The sequence below is a fragment of the Trichomonas vaginalis genome, chromosome V (genome assembly GCF_026262505.1).
Source record: "Trichomonas vaginalis G3 chromosome V, whole genome shotgun sequence".
NCBI lineage: Eukaryota > Parabasalia > Trichomonadida > Trichomonadidae > Trichomonas > Trichomonas vaginalis.
In genome coordinates this window covers 5,250,535-5,265,808 of record NC_067207.1, presented here as the reverse complement: position 1 = coordinate 5,265,808, position 15,274 = coordinate 5,250,535, and the positions used below count along the sequence as shown (strand labels likewise).

At 30.3% G+C, this 15,274-nt stretch overlaps 4 protein-coding genes and 1 non-coding gene across 5 annotated transcripts; 3 read left to right on the top strand and 2 right to left on the bottom strand.

The window, feature by feature from the left end:
• Positions 1-2,853: 2,853 nt before the first annotated feature.
• TVAGG3_0281990 (RNA polymerase II transcription regulator recruiting protein) lies at positions 2,854-3,342 on the bottom strand (the record flags this gene model as incomplete). The annotated part of the gene is made up of 1 exon (XM_001326803.1): positions 2,854-3,342. The coding sequence occupies one exon, from the start codon at positions 3,340-3,342 to the stop codon at positions 2,854-2,856; it is 489 nt and encodes a 162-aa protein (XP_001326838.1).
• A 1,007-nt stretch (positions 3,343-4,349) lies between these two features.
• Positions 4,350-5,476, top strand: TVAGG3_0281980 (uncharacterized protein; the record flags this gene model as incomplete). Its single annotated transcript, XM_001326802.1, has 1 exon — positions 4,350-5,468. One exon carries the CDS (start codon positions 4,350-4,352, stop codon positions 5,466-5,468), a length of 1,119 nt encoding a protein of 372 aa, XP_001326837.1.
• Positions 5,477-6,982: 1,506 nt separating this feature from the next.
• On the bottom strand, positions 6,983-7,056 carry TVAGG3_0281970. The gene has a single exon. It is a non-coding gene; the product is annotated as a tRNA-Asn (tRNA).
• A 1,060-nt stretch (positions 7,057-8,116) lies between these two features.
• Positions 8,117-10,577, top strand: TVAGG3_0281960 (uncharacterized protein; the record flags this gene model as incomplete). The annotated part of the gene is made up of 1 exon (XM_001326801.2): positions 8,156-9,847. The coding sequence occupies one exon, from the start codon at positions 8,156-8,158 to the stop codon at positions 9,845-9,847; it is 1,692 nt and encodes a 563-aa protein (XP_001326836.1).
• Positions 10,578-13,383: 2,806 nt separating this feature from the next.
• On the top strand, positions 13,384-15,079 carry TVAGG3_0281950 (uncharacterized protein; the record flags this gene model as incomplete). Its single annotated transcript, XM_001326799.2, has 1 exon — positions 13,384-14,886. One exon carries the CDS (start codon positions 13,384-13,386, stop codon positions 14,884-14,886), a length of 1,503 nt encoding a protein of 500 aa, XP_001326834.2.
• Positions 15,080-15,274: the final 195 nt, after the last annotated feature.

Below are 15,274 nucleotides of genomic sequence, written 5' to 3'. Positions count from 1 at the left end.
CCACATATAAACCTGTGACAATAATACATATTTACTCTCTTCATATTCTGATCTCATGACACATTATCGCAAAAACTATAATTATACAACACATCTCATAAAGTCTCATTTTAGCCCTATCTAAGCGTTCAAAACCTATTTTCCACACGTAATCTGATTCTTCTGGCTCCGCTGATTCGATTTCTGCTGTCAGATCGTGAAAATATGCATCACATAAAGAGATAAATGCAAATTGCACAACTTAATATTTTCCTTAAAATTTCTCTTCAGGTTCATACCTAAATAAGCTCTTTTTTTGAAAATTCAATTTTTTCCAAAAATGTATGAATTCAAAAGTTCAGATTATATCTAGTCATTTTCCAACATTAATTTTGTGTTTTAGTTTTTGAGATATTCATTTTATTATACGTATTATTCAGAAAATTAAAAGAATTTGTGAGGGGAAACGGAGGAGATAATAAATATGTAAAGATGGATGAATAGACAATTTGAAAAAAAAAGCAATAATTTTGAGTTGTGTTTATCTCTTTATGTGATGCATATTTTCACGATCTGACAGCAGAAATCGAATCAGCGGAGCCAGAAGAATCAGATTACGTGTGGAAAATAGGTTTTGAACGCTTAGATAGGGCTAAAATGAGACTTTATGAGATGTGTTGTATAATTATAGTTTTTGCGATAATGTGTCATGAGATCAGAATATGAAGAGAGTAAATATGTATTATTGTCACAGGTTTATATGTGGGGATAGCTCGATAGAGTCTCTAAAAGAGATTAGTACGTGAGTAAGGCGATTTAATAAACAAAAGAAAGAAATAATTAAATTTTTTTTTTAACTTCGAAAAGATTGTATGAAAGTGTCTTTGATTGTAAGATACATTTAGATCGACAAGAGTGTATTGTGCACTCTTGTCGGTCAAACTTCCGCATTCAAGTTATGAATGCGGAAGATTGTCTCATTCTGGGAGACGTGCAGTGACAATGTCTCCCGGAATGAGACATGCAGACCGACAAGAGTGCACAACACACTCTTGTCGGTCAAAGTTTTGCAACCACATTCTGATTGCAGAAGATTGTGTCATTCTGGGAGACATGCAGACCGACAAGAGTGCACAATACACTCTTGTCGGTCGAAGTTTTGCAATCGCGTTGTGATTGCAAAAGATTGTGCTATTCCTGCATATTTTCTACGAGCCTGCTTCATAAAATTGAATCCTTCTATCCAAATTAAATGCGATTTCGCTAATCTTTCATCTAAAATCACAAATCAGAAGCATATTGCAAGTTAACTTGAACCGGCATGTTCCTCCTATCCTGTCTTTCAGTTCTTTCTATCAGCCATGGTTCACAAGGAGGAGAGCTTTGCGCACAATCAGACATAAGATTGCGGCAGAGGAACCGGGAAGAGAGCAGCTTGAAGCGGTAAGATGTCCGAATGCTGTCTCCCAGGTGTATCTGTCAGGCAAAGTTCACAAGGAGGAGAGCTTTGCGCACAATCAAACAGAAGATTGCGGCAGAGGAACCGGGAAGAGAGCAGCTTGAAGCGGTAAGCTGTTTTCAAGTCTTTAGTTAACAAACTTTAACAAAAGACATCTAAAAAATTTGAAATAATTGCAAAATAATGCCGTCAGGTAATGCGCACCTAAGGGAGGTGTTTTGCGGGAGCTGGGGTATCTTGGTGAGTACTCAGGAGGCCAAGAAGGGCACCCCAACCGACATTTTGCTGACGCATTGTGTAAGCAACCATTCTGATAACCGCTCAAACCGTCGGGACAAAATAATTTATGAAATTATAAGTCATCTTTCTAATACATATTTTTGGAAGGGCGTAAGATACGCCAACTTAAATATATTATTAAATATGAGAAAATCACTCAACAAAAAAACAATTCTTTCAAAAAGTTTAAAATTTATCTTTCTAATACATATTTTTGGAAGGGCGTAAGATACGCCAACTTAAATATATTATTAAATATGAGAAAATCGCTCAACAAAAAAACAATTCTTTCAAAAAGTTTAAAATTATCTTTCTAATACATATCCTATGGAAGGAGTTTACATTCACAAAATAAAAACCAGTTCAAAATCTTATTACTCCTTGAATTAAAATCATTTAATTTCAAATCCATTCCAAATCCTTAAATCTGTATTAAAATCATTTTGCCAACAACCAACACAATACAAATTACATTTCCATATATCTTCTTGTCCATTTTAATTTTTTATCTCATTTTATTTAATTTTATTTAAAGCATATCGACATCGAGATCCTTTACACATAGTTATATAAAAGTCAAATACATAATAAATTCTTAATTCTAGAGATATCTCAAAATCTCAATTTTTTAATTTAAAATACCTTTCATTTTTCACAGTACTATCACAACAAACAAGCCATTTACTAATTAACACATATAAGAAAAATATCAAATTACAAAACAACTTTCAATATCATTCGCATCGAATTCTATTTTTTCATAATTATCAACTACATGTTATTATATAATATATGTCGGCGCATATTCCACTGGTAAGCTCATTAGTTATTTCCTCAATTTAATAGAATGATGTAATGAAATCATCATTACATATTTAAAAATTCATGAAACAAAAATTTTAAAATAAATTACGATATTGCTCTAGATTTTATTGCAAAAATGTGGCCTACATATTTACAATAATGTATGCTTATAGTCTAAAACTTTATTTGTTGAAATGAGATAATCCATAAGAAATTTGCATCAAATATTGTTGAAATGAGATATGATTTACTTCAAAACTTTATTCTTAATATTGACATACTTTTATTATAGATAAATATAGTTTGCATTGCAATAATAAACTTGATTAAAATTAGATTCCGAATTCCTTAAGTGCTTGAAAGCCCTCCAATTCTTCTGTAATTAGGTTCCAAAATAATAATGTTTCATCTCTACATTTATTCTTTTGAATTGAATTTTTATGAAAATTCTTTAAGTTTTTCTTCAAAAACTTATACCATCTGTTCTTTACATTATTTCCGCTTCTACCACTAAGAGATTTAGCTATAAGAGACCATTTTGGGCCAACCAACTCGAATAAATTCATGATGACTTCATCTTCTTGCTGAGTCCAAGGTTTATTTATTATTTCCTTGAAAAGATAATTGTTGTACCTATCTCTGCATTGTCTTGCATTTCTTCCTGGCATATGCTCTGCAATTTCCTTCCAATGAACATTTTCCATAGTATTTACAAGCATTTTAAGTCTTTCGTCTTCTTCAGGTGAAAACCTTTTGCGCAATGTTGATTCATCTTCAAATGTACTTGGTTCTTTACCTCCGGGTTCATGATTGTCGTCCATTAAATATGATTGTTTTTTATTCATATTTCATTTCTCTGAAAAAAATAATCAAAGAATAATTATTATATCTTATTAGTAATAGGTATTATGGAATAATATACTTGCACGTTAATATTATCAAAAAATGTGAGTTTAAGATCTTTGGAAAAATAAAAGCAATTCAATTTTCAAAATCGACTTAACAATTTTTGACTTATTCTCAATTTTATTCAATGTGTTATACTTATCAAAAGATAAGATGAGTAATATTTCAGAGGTATTATATGCCGCAATAAGGAATTTTCTTTCCGGTTACGACGAAAATGATTTTATAGGTTGAAAGAGACTTTTGAATTTCATCAACGGTTTATTCTCAAAAATTTAATTACCTAAGAATCAGATATAATGAATTATTTTGTTTAATTTAGACTGATGTGGTATTGAGGATTTGATTTAGAATTTTTCATTCAAACTCTCAATTTCATAACCAATCCAATAAGCTGCGAATATTGTTAAATATTATAAATAGGGTATTCTTAGAAAGGATGAAATTAAATTTCATGTTTTGAAATTCATATCGAATATTGCATAATATTATGGGTTTTTGAGTATTACACATACATTATGTTAGAAATCATATCTTTAACTAATCTCAAAATTAGGTTCCACGAAATCAAAATTTGAAATTTGAGTTCAACGAGCAATACTTAATAACTCATAGCCCCAATAAAAATGTAATACTGATTCCAGTATTATGATATCATTCCTATCCTTATTTCTAGCAAAAAAGCACGTTTCAAATTGATAAAGTACTTAAACATATAAAGACGTTATTACTACATTGTAATCGCCAATAGTGAAAGAAAGTTTTTTTATTTTTGTTCCAAACTGAAATTGCTTATCGAAAAGAGTAAATGAAATCACCTCAAAGGCGCAGGCATCCACTTAACGAAAAGGTGTATTTCATTATTCCTTTCTTGATAACAGTTTATCTGATTATCATTCAAAATAAAAAATTTAAATCAGATATGAATTTCGAGATTACATCAAAATCTATTCTCCTACGAAAAACCTTTTACACTGATAATCTCTGGAGTTACAATTCAACGAATGAATATCTACTTAATAAAGAAAGAGACATTTATTTTTGTCCGAAATGTTCTTTCACTCCATCTAATTGGCCTGGTGATTCTACATTTCGAGATGTTATTGTAACATTTTGTTTCGGCAGTCCACAATCAGTTCCTCCATTTATTCGAATGCTTAGGACTGTGAAATGCCGAGCCAAAATAGTAATAATTGCTGACGAAATTGCCTATCAAAAACTATACAAATATTCATTTTCAGACTTTTATCCACTATGTGATGTAATAGTTTATAACATAGGCCAAAGTCAGATTCAGCTGAGATACGAGTTATACCAAATGAAAACATTGGTATACAGAGAGTTCCTCTCAGCATTTTATTATAAAATTGATCGAATAATGATGTGTGACTTAGCAGATACAGCATTTCAGAGCGATCCTTTCAAATATTTCATGCATGAAGATTCTGTATATAACTATATCGAGAATATTACTATCGAAGAAGAAGATGAAACTTTTATTGATATACAAACTTACTTTCAAGACGAAATATCCGAACAAAACTATATAGTTACACCAGCTGCATACTTCGGAAATCCAGTACAGACTCTAAAATTGCTCGATTTAGTACAATCTTATTTCTGGGATGATGATTTCCAAAGAAAGAATATCGTTGATCAATCAATCATCTCATACCTATACTATACGAAGAAATACCAAGACTTTGGTATTAATATGAAAGCTTTAAATTGGACAGGTGGAATTATATCTGCCAACCTTGCATATTTTTCCAATTATGATATTGGAAGTATTAACTGCATGGACCTAAGTTCTGCACCTTTTTTGATACATCATACCAATTATATTAGAGATATTTTACTTTCCATTTATAAAACTTGCCCGAGGATCAAGAAACATAAAGGAGAGATTTACCTGGGCGATCTAGATAGAGAAACTATGGAATCTATTGACGCAGAAGTTCGTAGGGCTATTAGCCTTGATAGAAAAATGCGATACAATAGGCGTAAGGCAAAAATTGAATCACAGAAAATAAAAAAATAGTTTGTTGTTATGTTTTATCTAATGAATTTTGAATTTTACAAGCAATTTTTGAATGAAATATAAAAAGTTAGTGAATTATGTTAAATATTAAGTGAAAAACGTTAGATAACACTATATATTGTTGAATGACATTATGATTATAGAGCAAAAAATTCCAAATTTTTCTCAAAAAATCATATTTAATGAAAAATTTCAAGAAAATTCTATGAAAATTCTAAAATTAAAAAAATTTTGGAAAAATTAAATCGTAAAATCTATAATATTTTACATTGAGAAATATTATTTGCCTTTAAAAATTATAAAAATAATGATTTAGTAAAAATTATAACTTCAAATTGACTTTTTTAATGTTCAATCTAAAATTTAGGTATAAGTAAAATCTTTTATTAACGAAATAGCTCATTTTGAAATACGAAAAAATTTACGTTTATTATCATTCAAAAAATTCATCTTCTACATACGAATCATTAATTGGTTCCATCCTATTGCCAAAATTTTTGTTCACAGAGGCTTTCTTGATAAGATGATACGGATCAAGGATAGATTTCCAAAAGGCAGAAAACAATTTTGCCTGAACTTTATTCAAGTGACAACTTAAAGCTTCAACAATGCATCACTTCAATGTGTTACACCGATTTATTATCATTTTACACTGAAATCTTAGGAAACAATATCATTCTTAATTTATATCCTCGGAATTCCAAATTCATATGGCATCAAACAAAATCTTTTGATCCAAAATTTTCATGAGTTTACCGATAAACATTTTTTAAAACTGATATTCCAAACCCATTTTCCACACATTTCTGACCTCCTTTAGATTGTTATAATCAATACCTCTCGCATGTTATCGACTAGTACAAGCACAAATTATACCAAGAGTTTTCTGAAGTCAAGATTTTCTCAAATTTTGATGAAGCTGAACATAATTTGAGAAACTATAGAACTCCTGGAGCTATTTACCGTTTTCAAAGAATGTCCAAGAATAGCGTATCACATGTTCTACATTGAATCGTTTTTTCAGTTTACAAATTAAGCATGCATTCGATACATTGTTTCTAGTTAAACGATTCAAAGACGGCATTAATAAAATATCCAACAAGATCAAAAAGAAAATCTAAATACGATAATCTGTTTAAATCACTCATCAGAGAAATTACAACGTATGATCTTACAAACAGATGTTTAGATCTGAATGATTTGAAACGAAAATACAAATACTAGATTCTGTATTAATTAATAATCCACTAATACAACTGCCGATTAGGCAAGATTATCAGAAGTAGTAACGTTCTGCATCCATGGACAAAGGGGCTCCACTTTCCTTAGCATCATCTTAACGGAAAATCTTAGAAATCGTTAAATTTCTTGTCAAAGCATCAAAATGATAAATTTTAATGAAGTTAGTAAATTTTTGAACGCATGGAAATAGGGACTCCACTTGTCATCGCAGAAAAGTAAGGAAAATTTTCAGAAGCTGTAAAAATTCTTTTTGATATGGAAAAAGAAAAAAGCTCCTCCCGTGTGGATCGAACACACGACTTCCAGATTAACAGTCTGACACTCTAACCAACTGAGTTAGGGAGGATTTCCACAAGTGATCTTAATACTTTTTCTTTGTGAATAAAAATTTGTTTAACATTATTAAAAGTTCAATTGCGATAATGATCATTTCGTTAATTTAAGAAATCAGCCTAACAAATAGTATCAATATTGGATTAGACATTTCATTTCTATGGTTATTCTTTCAAACCCCAAGCATTACGAATTATTCATTTCATTTTATCACTTCATCACACATTTTTTAATAATATTCTTGCAATACATCATTTCCTTGTTACATATTCATAGTATAATTAAATATACATATATCCTAAATATTTACCGTCAATTTTATGCTATTTTAAATATTATTTATTCACACATTATTTAAGATATTATTTTAAACTTTTGTGTTCTTATCAATCATTTGAAAAGTTCAAATACCCCATCAATCAGACCTCAATTCATTTTTTTATATCCACATGACAGAAAATCTAATGTACAAATAAATAGCAATGAAATAAATTAAAACCTTACATTAAAAATCTTCTGCAATTTTTTAAATTTACATTGAAAATCTTCTTTTAACTCCATTTGAAATCATACTATCTCTAGAATTTATTCTCCATAAATATCTGAACTAAAATTTGACATTGTTAATTAAAAATTCAATAGTGCTTTCAAAATTTTTCAGAAAAAAATTATCATAGCAGGATATCAGAGTATTCTTCTCCATAAATGGATATTTGACCCGAAAACGATTATTAACAAATAGGACTCATTTTTCAATTACAATGTTTTTTTATTTTATTATTTTACTTAATCCAAACTACATTCATTTTTCTTTATTTTGGAAATGGATAAATATCGATTCAATTATTCAATGTAATCAAACAAATTCTAATCCTCATTATCCAATCCGCCATCAATCAATTTCTGCCTTCATTTTTATATTCCTTAGTAATACTCAAATTCTTTTGATTTATAAAATTCATAAAAATTTTATCCAAATCACTTAATTTCACATGTTTAACCTTGCAATTGCATTTTTATCAATTACAATTTTCAATATGTTTCGGTTTAGTTCAAACTGTGAATATTGAACAATTCAAATATAAAATTCTTATTAATTCACTTTTAAAATAATGCTTTCTTTATTATTCGCCCAACTAGCAGTATCTATTAGAGGACAAAAGAAAGATCAGCACACATTTGATATCCTTGATTATTCTGATCAGAAGAACAAAGAAATCAGCATCATCAAACAACTTGAAATTAGATTCGCCCAAGTTGATCTTGGTAGTAAAAATGCTTCAAAATTTATTAAAACAATAGATGATATGAAGGACATTCTTGAACACTCAGTAGAAGTTGTAAACAATGGTGATCAATATACCGTTATCAAACAAACAATTAAAAATATTGCTTCTAAAGAACAAAGAATTGATTTGTCCACAGCTATCATGTTCGATGAAGATGATAAAGAAGTTGAAACATATTATATTTCAAACTTTGGTATTTATCTTAATTTACGTCTTACACATACTAAAACATGGGTTTTCCAGAACCATCCTCTTGTTACAAACTATAATGAATTAAGCTGGGGTAAAAAGACAATGAGATTCTTCACAGATAATTCTCGTTTTTTGAAAGAGGATAAAGAATACAATACACTTTGGTTTGCAGAATCCTGGACAAACAACTGGTTCCAACCAGGAGAATCCAAAACATTTTCATTCATGATACATGATGATGATTATCAACCACCATTTTTAGAGCTTGACAAATCTGTTATTCGGCATGAATACTTCACAAATCAATCAATCCAAATCCAAGGTGCTTACTACACAAACATAATTTATTCAGATATTTCCATTCGCTACAGACTTTTTGATTCAACAGGTAAGGTTGTTATGGAAAAAATACTTCAACAAGATTCTGTAACTGAGGGACGCACAAAATTCGAATTTTCTAAGAAGATCGATCCAATCACAACACCAGGATCATATACTCTTGTAATAATATCATCAAATGATAAATATAATTACACTTTAGAATATCCAATTGAAATTACAGTTGATTATCCAAATGCAAAACCAAGAATTATAATCTTTGATCAAGATAAAACATACTTTATTCCAAATACTGATGCAGTATTCACAGCTTCAATTACAGATGCTAATTCTGCTGATAAGACAATTGACACAAGAGTTTACTTTGATGGAAAAGAAGTTTTTACTAAAGCATTTCCAAACACAGCAGATAATAAGACAATTTCATTCAAGATCCCAAAGGATGCAAAGCCAGGAATTCATGAACTCAATTTTACAGCAAGTGATGGAAAGAAGGTTACAATAACGACCCTTAAAATTACTGTCAAGGATAACACAGTATTATCAGTTGATTTCGAACCAAAGCTCAAAGAATCATATCACAAAGGAGATAAAATTTCATTCAATGCTTATATTGTTGATCCAGATACAAACACTGACACAAGCTTTAAGGTTTCTCTTTTATATGGTGAAACATTCAAGCAGTCTAAGCACGTAGAGAACTTACAAGGCGAAATGAGAATTCCTTTATCACTTACAATCCCAGAAACAGAAACATCTACTAAGGGAACGATCACAGTAAAAGTTGAAGGACAATACGAGTCTGTTAACAAAACACATCCATTCTCAATCTTCCAAGAAGCTCAAACTGGCGAGCTTGCATCATCACAAATCGCCAAGAAGGAAGCTAAAAAGAAGACTGCATTAGTCGCAGTACTTAGCGTATTTGTTGTTCTTGCAGTCATTGTTGCCATTGTTATCGTTGTCTTATGGCTCAGAAAATAAGAAATTAATGGGTCTGAATCCAAATTTCATTTATCGGGAAATAAAAAGTTTATCTTTACAAAACTTTACAATTTTATATCAATCTTAAAGGAACATTCTGGATTTAATATTTGGTAACTACATTAATCCATAATATTAAATCATAATGAATTTTAAGATTGGCCTGTAAATTTGAACAATTAACACCAATTTAAAGATATTTACATATTATTAATATACTCATGCTATATGTATCTCATTGATTCATGAGAATCCCAGTGAATTTCAGGAAAGATAATGTCATTCTATCAAATATACATTTTTTAACTTATTAATCCATGCAAAATTGTTGACATAAAAAGTATGTCAAAAATTCCATCTCTAGCTTTACTATTTTAAGTTTTGAAATTCAATTTGTATTTTTTAACAGAAAATCATAACAAACAAGTAACAAAGACTAAAATCATGCAAATAGAAGTTCTGGTATAATGAGAGTATATTTTATATAGTTTCATAAAAATCTTCTTTAATTTCATGAATAAAAGAATATTTTCTAAAAATTATAAGATCTACAGTATACAATTTTACTGCGGCTAATATATTCATTTCAAATTAATGTCAAATAGCGCGAATATTTTTTCATAAAATGATTTTAAAATTGATTGAATTTTTCAATTTTTTTGACAATTGTATTGTCGATTTTGAGAGGCTCTCAAAAACAAAGTCCAAGAATTAGATAGTCCATCAACACTGCATGCTACTCTAACATCTGACAACGATTAAATATATTAATGAAAGGCCTCGTTAACTTTCAAAAATTTGAATGCAAAATAGGTCAGTGGGAAAAAATCTTCAATTTCAATGATTAATAGCTCTTATATTAAATTTGTAATTTTAGAATTCAATTGAATCGGCTTTATCAAAATCATTTCACTTTGTAATGATTTGGACTTTTTTATTGCAGGATGCAAGATCCATTGAAGCTTATCAAACAGGCAAGTTCACATATAACATTTATCACACTGAGTATGGCCACAATTTCACAATTGTTGACCAAATCTATACAAAAGTAGCATATGAAGATATTCAAAGAAAGAACCAAGATAAAGTTGTTAATATTTCAGATGTTCCCAATATTGAATACTCTATAGATACGTATAATGATCCTGATGGCAATTTCACAGTGATCAGACAAACAATAAAGAATACAGCAACAACTAAAAGAAGACTTGATCTTTGCACAGCAATTAAATTCAAGAACTACTATCCAGAAGATCAGGATATGAGTGCTCAGCCAATCAATAATTTTGGTGCATACATCTACACACCAGCTGTTGAATTCACCTGGGTTTACGAAAACCATCCAAATGTCACAAACAAGAACGAATACAGTATTGGAAATGGTGACAATCCAAAATTCTTCACAAATCGTAATTCTGAGATCAATCCTGATGGCGAAGACTTGAAATGGCTTGCAACCTCATGGACAAACAACTGGCTTGAACCAGGTAAATCATCAACATTCTCTTTCCTCATCTATTATGATGAATACAATCCACCAATCCTGAAACTTCAATCAGAATTAATTGGAGATGAATATGATACAGAAGAAACAATCCCAATTAAAGGATCTTTCTCAAGTTATGTTGTTGATGAACCAATCTCAGCTAGATATGAAGTATATGATCCATCAAGTGATAATGTCATTCTTACTGATACTCTTGGAAGCACAAGAGTCACAGAAGATACAACAACTGTTCAGTTTGATCAAAATATCAAAGTTTCACAGAAAGGAAACTTTAAACTAAGAGTTGTTACAAGAAACGAACGTACTGAATCAGAATTAGTTTGGGAAAAATCGGTTTTAATTTATGGTCCTAATGATAAACCAAAAATCATCCCACTTCCTTTAGATTACCAGTATTACATTCCTAAATCAGATGTCAACCTCGCAGCATATATTTATAGCAAAGATACTTCTGTTACTGAAATCACAACAGAAGTTTATTTCAATAACCAAAAGGTGCTTTCTCAGAAATTTGGAAACAGTCAATGATTCAAGAACCCTCAGTTTCAAGATTCCAGAAGGAACAGCTCCAGGCGATTATAAGATTAAAATCGTAGCAACAGGTGGAGTTTTACCTGCAGAAAAATCATTTGATATTGTTGTCAAAGACAACAGTGTTTTGTCAATTGATCTTGAAGGAAACTTCAATTTGACATTCAATAAAGCGATGTTGTTAATTTCACAGCCGTAGTTGTTGATCCAGATACTAACTTTGATTCCAAGTTTACAATTTCTCTCTATTACAATAAGCATCAAAAAACTTCAATTTCAAGATCAAACTCTGATGGTATCATTAGAGTTCCAATGACTGTTTCAATTCCAAGTGATGAGAAAGAAACATCAGCACATATCTCTGTAAAGGTAAAAGGCACAAATGAAGAATCAGAGACTGGTGTAACTTTGAAGATTCAACAATCCGAAGATAAAGCTAAAGCAACTGCAGCTTCTGTACAAAGAAAGCAGCAAAAACAAAAGAAGGTATTGATCATTGTTCTCGCAGTAATGGCTGTTGTCACAGTATGTGTTGCAGTGTTAGTAATAATTCTTTGGCTTAGAAAGTAATTTTTTTTAAATTGCGTTTTATTTTCAATTTGTAAGTTCTTTTTTAATCGACTTTAAATAGAAATGCAAAATAAGGAAAAATTCGCAACGTTTATCTCAAGTATTCTGATAATGAATTTCCATTATCATGTTAAAGATCATAATTCTAAGAAAATTATTGTGTGATAACAAGGAAAAGTCATTCGTAGTACTTGCATGAGAAAATAGGACTGGAATATGAAATTTACTTTGATTTAATGAATAGAGAAACATACTAGTAGAAAGTACTGGCTTATTGTTTTTTAAGCATATTTATAGTTATTTTATTCTTATCCAATATATTTTGGCATGACTCGATCAGAAGTTGCCTTATTTTACGGTAATTATTCGTATTAAATCAAATTAGATATTGCATAGCACGATTGTATCAAAGAGCAATGCATTTGGTGACTTTGGTGATGAAAATGAAAATGTCATTTTAATTGATCTTGTTCAATATCAAAAGTTCGATAAGAGAAATAACACATTTTGACTAAATACACTCTTGTAATAATAATACAAATTATAAACTAATTCAGTTTTGTCATTTTCAAGAAAGAAAGCGCGATAAATTGAGAAATTTGAAATATTTTAACCATGTAAGTAGGCTATCATTATTTACTAATTCAAAAATTTTTATGATTTCCGATAGTTTGAATAGGCATTCAAAATAAATTTGAGTTACGGCCAAATTAAATCACACTAATTATGTCGTATTTAGATATTGCATACTAATTTTCTTAATTATTTTGTGAAATGAATTTTACATTTATTTATCTTTCACTCCCGCCCATTTTAAAGACTACGATTCATTCAAAATTAATTGACTATTATTCTTCAATCTTTCTGTCAATATTTTGTTACAAACAGATAAATTTGAATACTTTTCTCAGCTTATAGTTTATTTGAAATGCTTTCCTTGTTTTTAACTCGCTTTTCGTCAGCAATCGAAGCTTATAAAACCGGTCCATACACATTTAACATCTATGATCAAGTTGATTCTGGAAATAAATCTATGATCAAGCAGGTTTATACAAAAATTGCACACGTGGATATCGATGCCGCCAGCCAGGACAAAGTCAAAGATATATCTGATCTTAAAGATGAACTTGATTATAAGATAACAACAATAAACGATGAAAACAAGCAATATACAATTGTTAGGCAAACTTTAACAAATATTGGAAAAGAAGGAAAAAGATATGACTTATGCACTGTTCTCGTTTTTGCAGGCGCGCCAGATATTTCATTTTACTCTCAGGTACCCAATTTTGGCGCTTACTTTTATCTTGGTGATTTCGACTCTTATGTTTGGGTTCAGCAAAATCACCCATCAGTTACAAATGGTAAATTGAGAGGTATTGGTGGTGATGAAAATGTGAGATTCTTTACACATTCAAGTTCAAGAGATGCATTTCCACTTTACTGGATATCCGAATCTTGGACCAATAACTATCTCGAGCCTGGCCAATCTGTTACAATTTCATTCATGATTCATAAGAATGATTATGAGCCACCACTTTTGAACCTTGAAAAGGACTTCATAAAGGATGATTATGAACCAACCGAGAAAATCCATATTAAAGGCTCATTCAGCTATTATTATTTGAATACCTATATTTCTGCCAACTACAACCTTGTGAATAAGGTGTCAGGAATGTCAGTTAGCAATGGTGTATTGAAGGATTTCACAACATACTTTGATAAGATGGCAGATTCATTTGATATTGAAATTGGTCCGTTTGCAATAGGTGCTTATGCGCTTATTGTTTATACACGTCAGGGTACTAACACTCTTGAGCAGCATATTGATATTACTATTTCACCACCAAATGCCAAACCTAAAGTTACAATTTTCTGGCCTGAATACAAGTATGACATACCAGAAACAGAGATTACAATACAAGGATACGTTTCAGATCCAGATGCACGTGATAAAACAATTGCCACCGCAATCTATTTCAATGGCAAAGTTATTTACTCCGCAAATGTAACTAACACTGATGAAATCAAGACATTCAAGTTCACTATCCCTAAGGATACACCAGTAGGCGAATACGATATCAGGTTTACAGCTAATGATGGCAAATTAACCACAGAAAGGAAGCAAACAATCATTATTAGAGACAACACAGTTCTTAGTATTGATGTCGAGCCAAAGTTCGAAGAAACATACAAGAAAGGAGATAAGCTCAACTTCACTGCCGTTGTAAATGATCCAGATACTGATTTTGAGTCAAAGTTTGTTATTTTCGTCTACTACAAAGACACTCTTAAGCTTTCTCTTGAGAAAGATAACAAAGATGGCATGGTTAGAGTTCCTTTGCAATTCTCTATCCCAAGTGATGAAACTGAAAAGGTTGTTACACTCAAAGTCAAAGTAACATCAACAACAGAAAAGGCAGAAAAATGATTTACTCTTAACATTTTCGATGAATCAACACTTGATAAAGCAAAAGAAGGAAATGGAACGAAGACAGTTACTTCAAAGCAGCAGAAAATACTAATTGCAGTATTTGCAGCAATAACAGTAGTAGCAGTTGTCTTAGCTATTGTTATAGTAATAGTTTGGCTTAGGAAATAAAAAATTTTAAGTTATGGAAAGTTTTTTAATTGTTATATGATTATTTGTGTTTGCATTTTAATATTTGCAATTCATTGCCAAGTTATTGATCAATTATTATTTTATCCATCAAGATTTAACAGTAATAAGATAACGATGTGTCTAATTCTTAGAAAAAACAATCGGATAGCTTTTAATCGATTTATTCGATCTACAACAAAATGTTTTATTTATTACC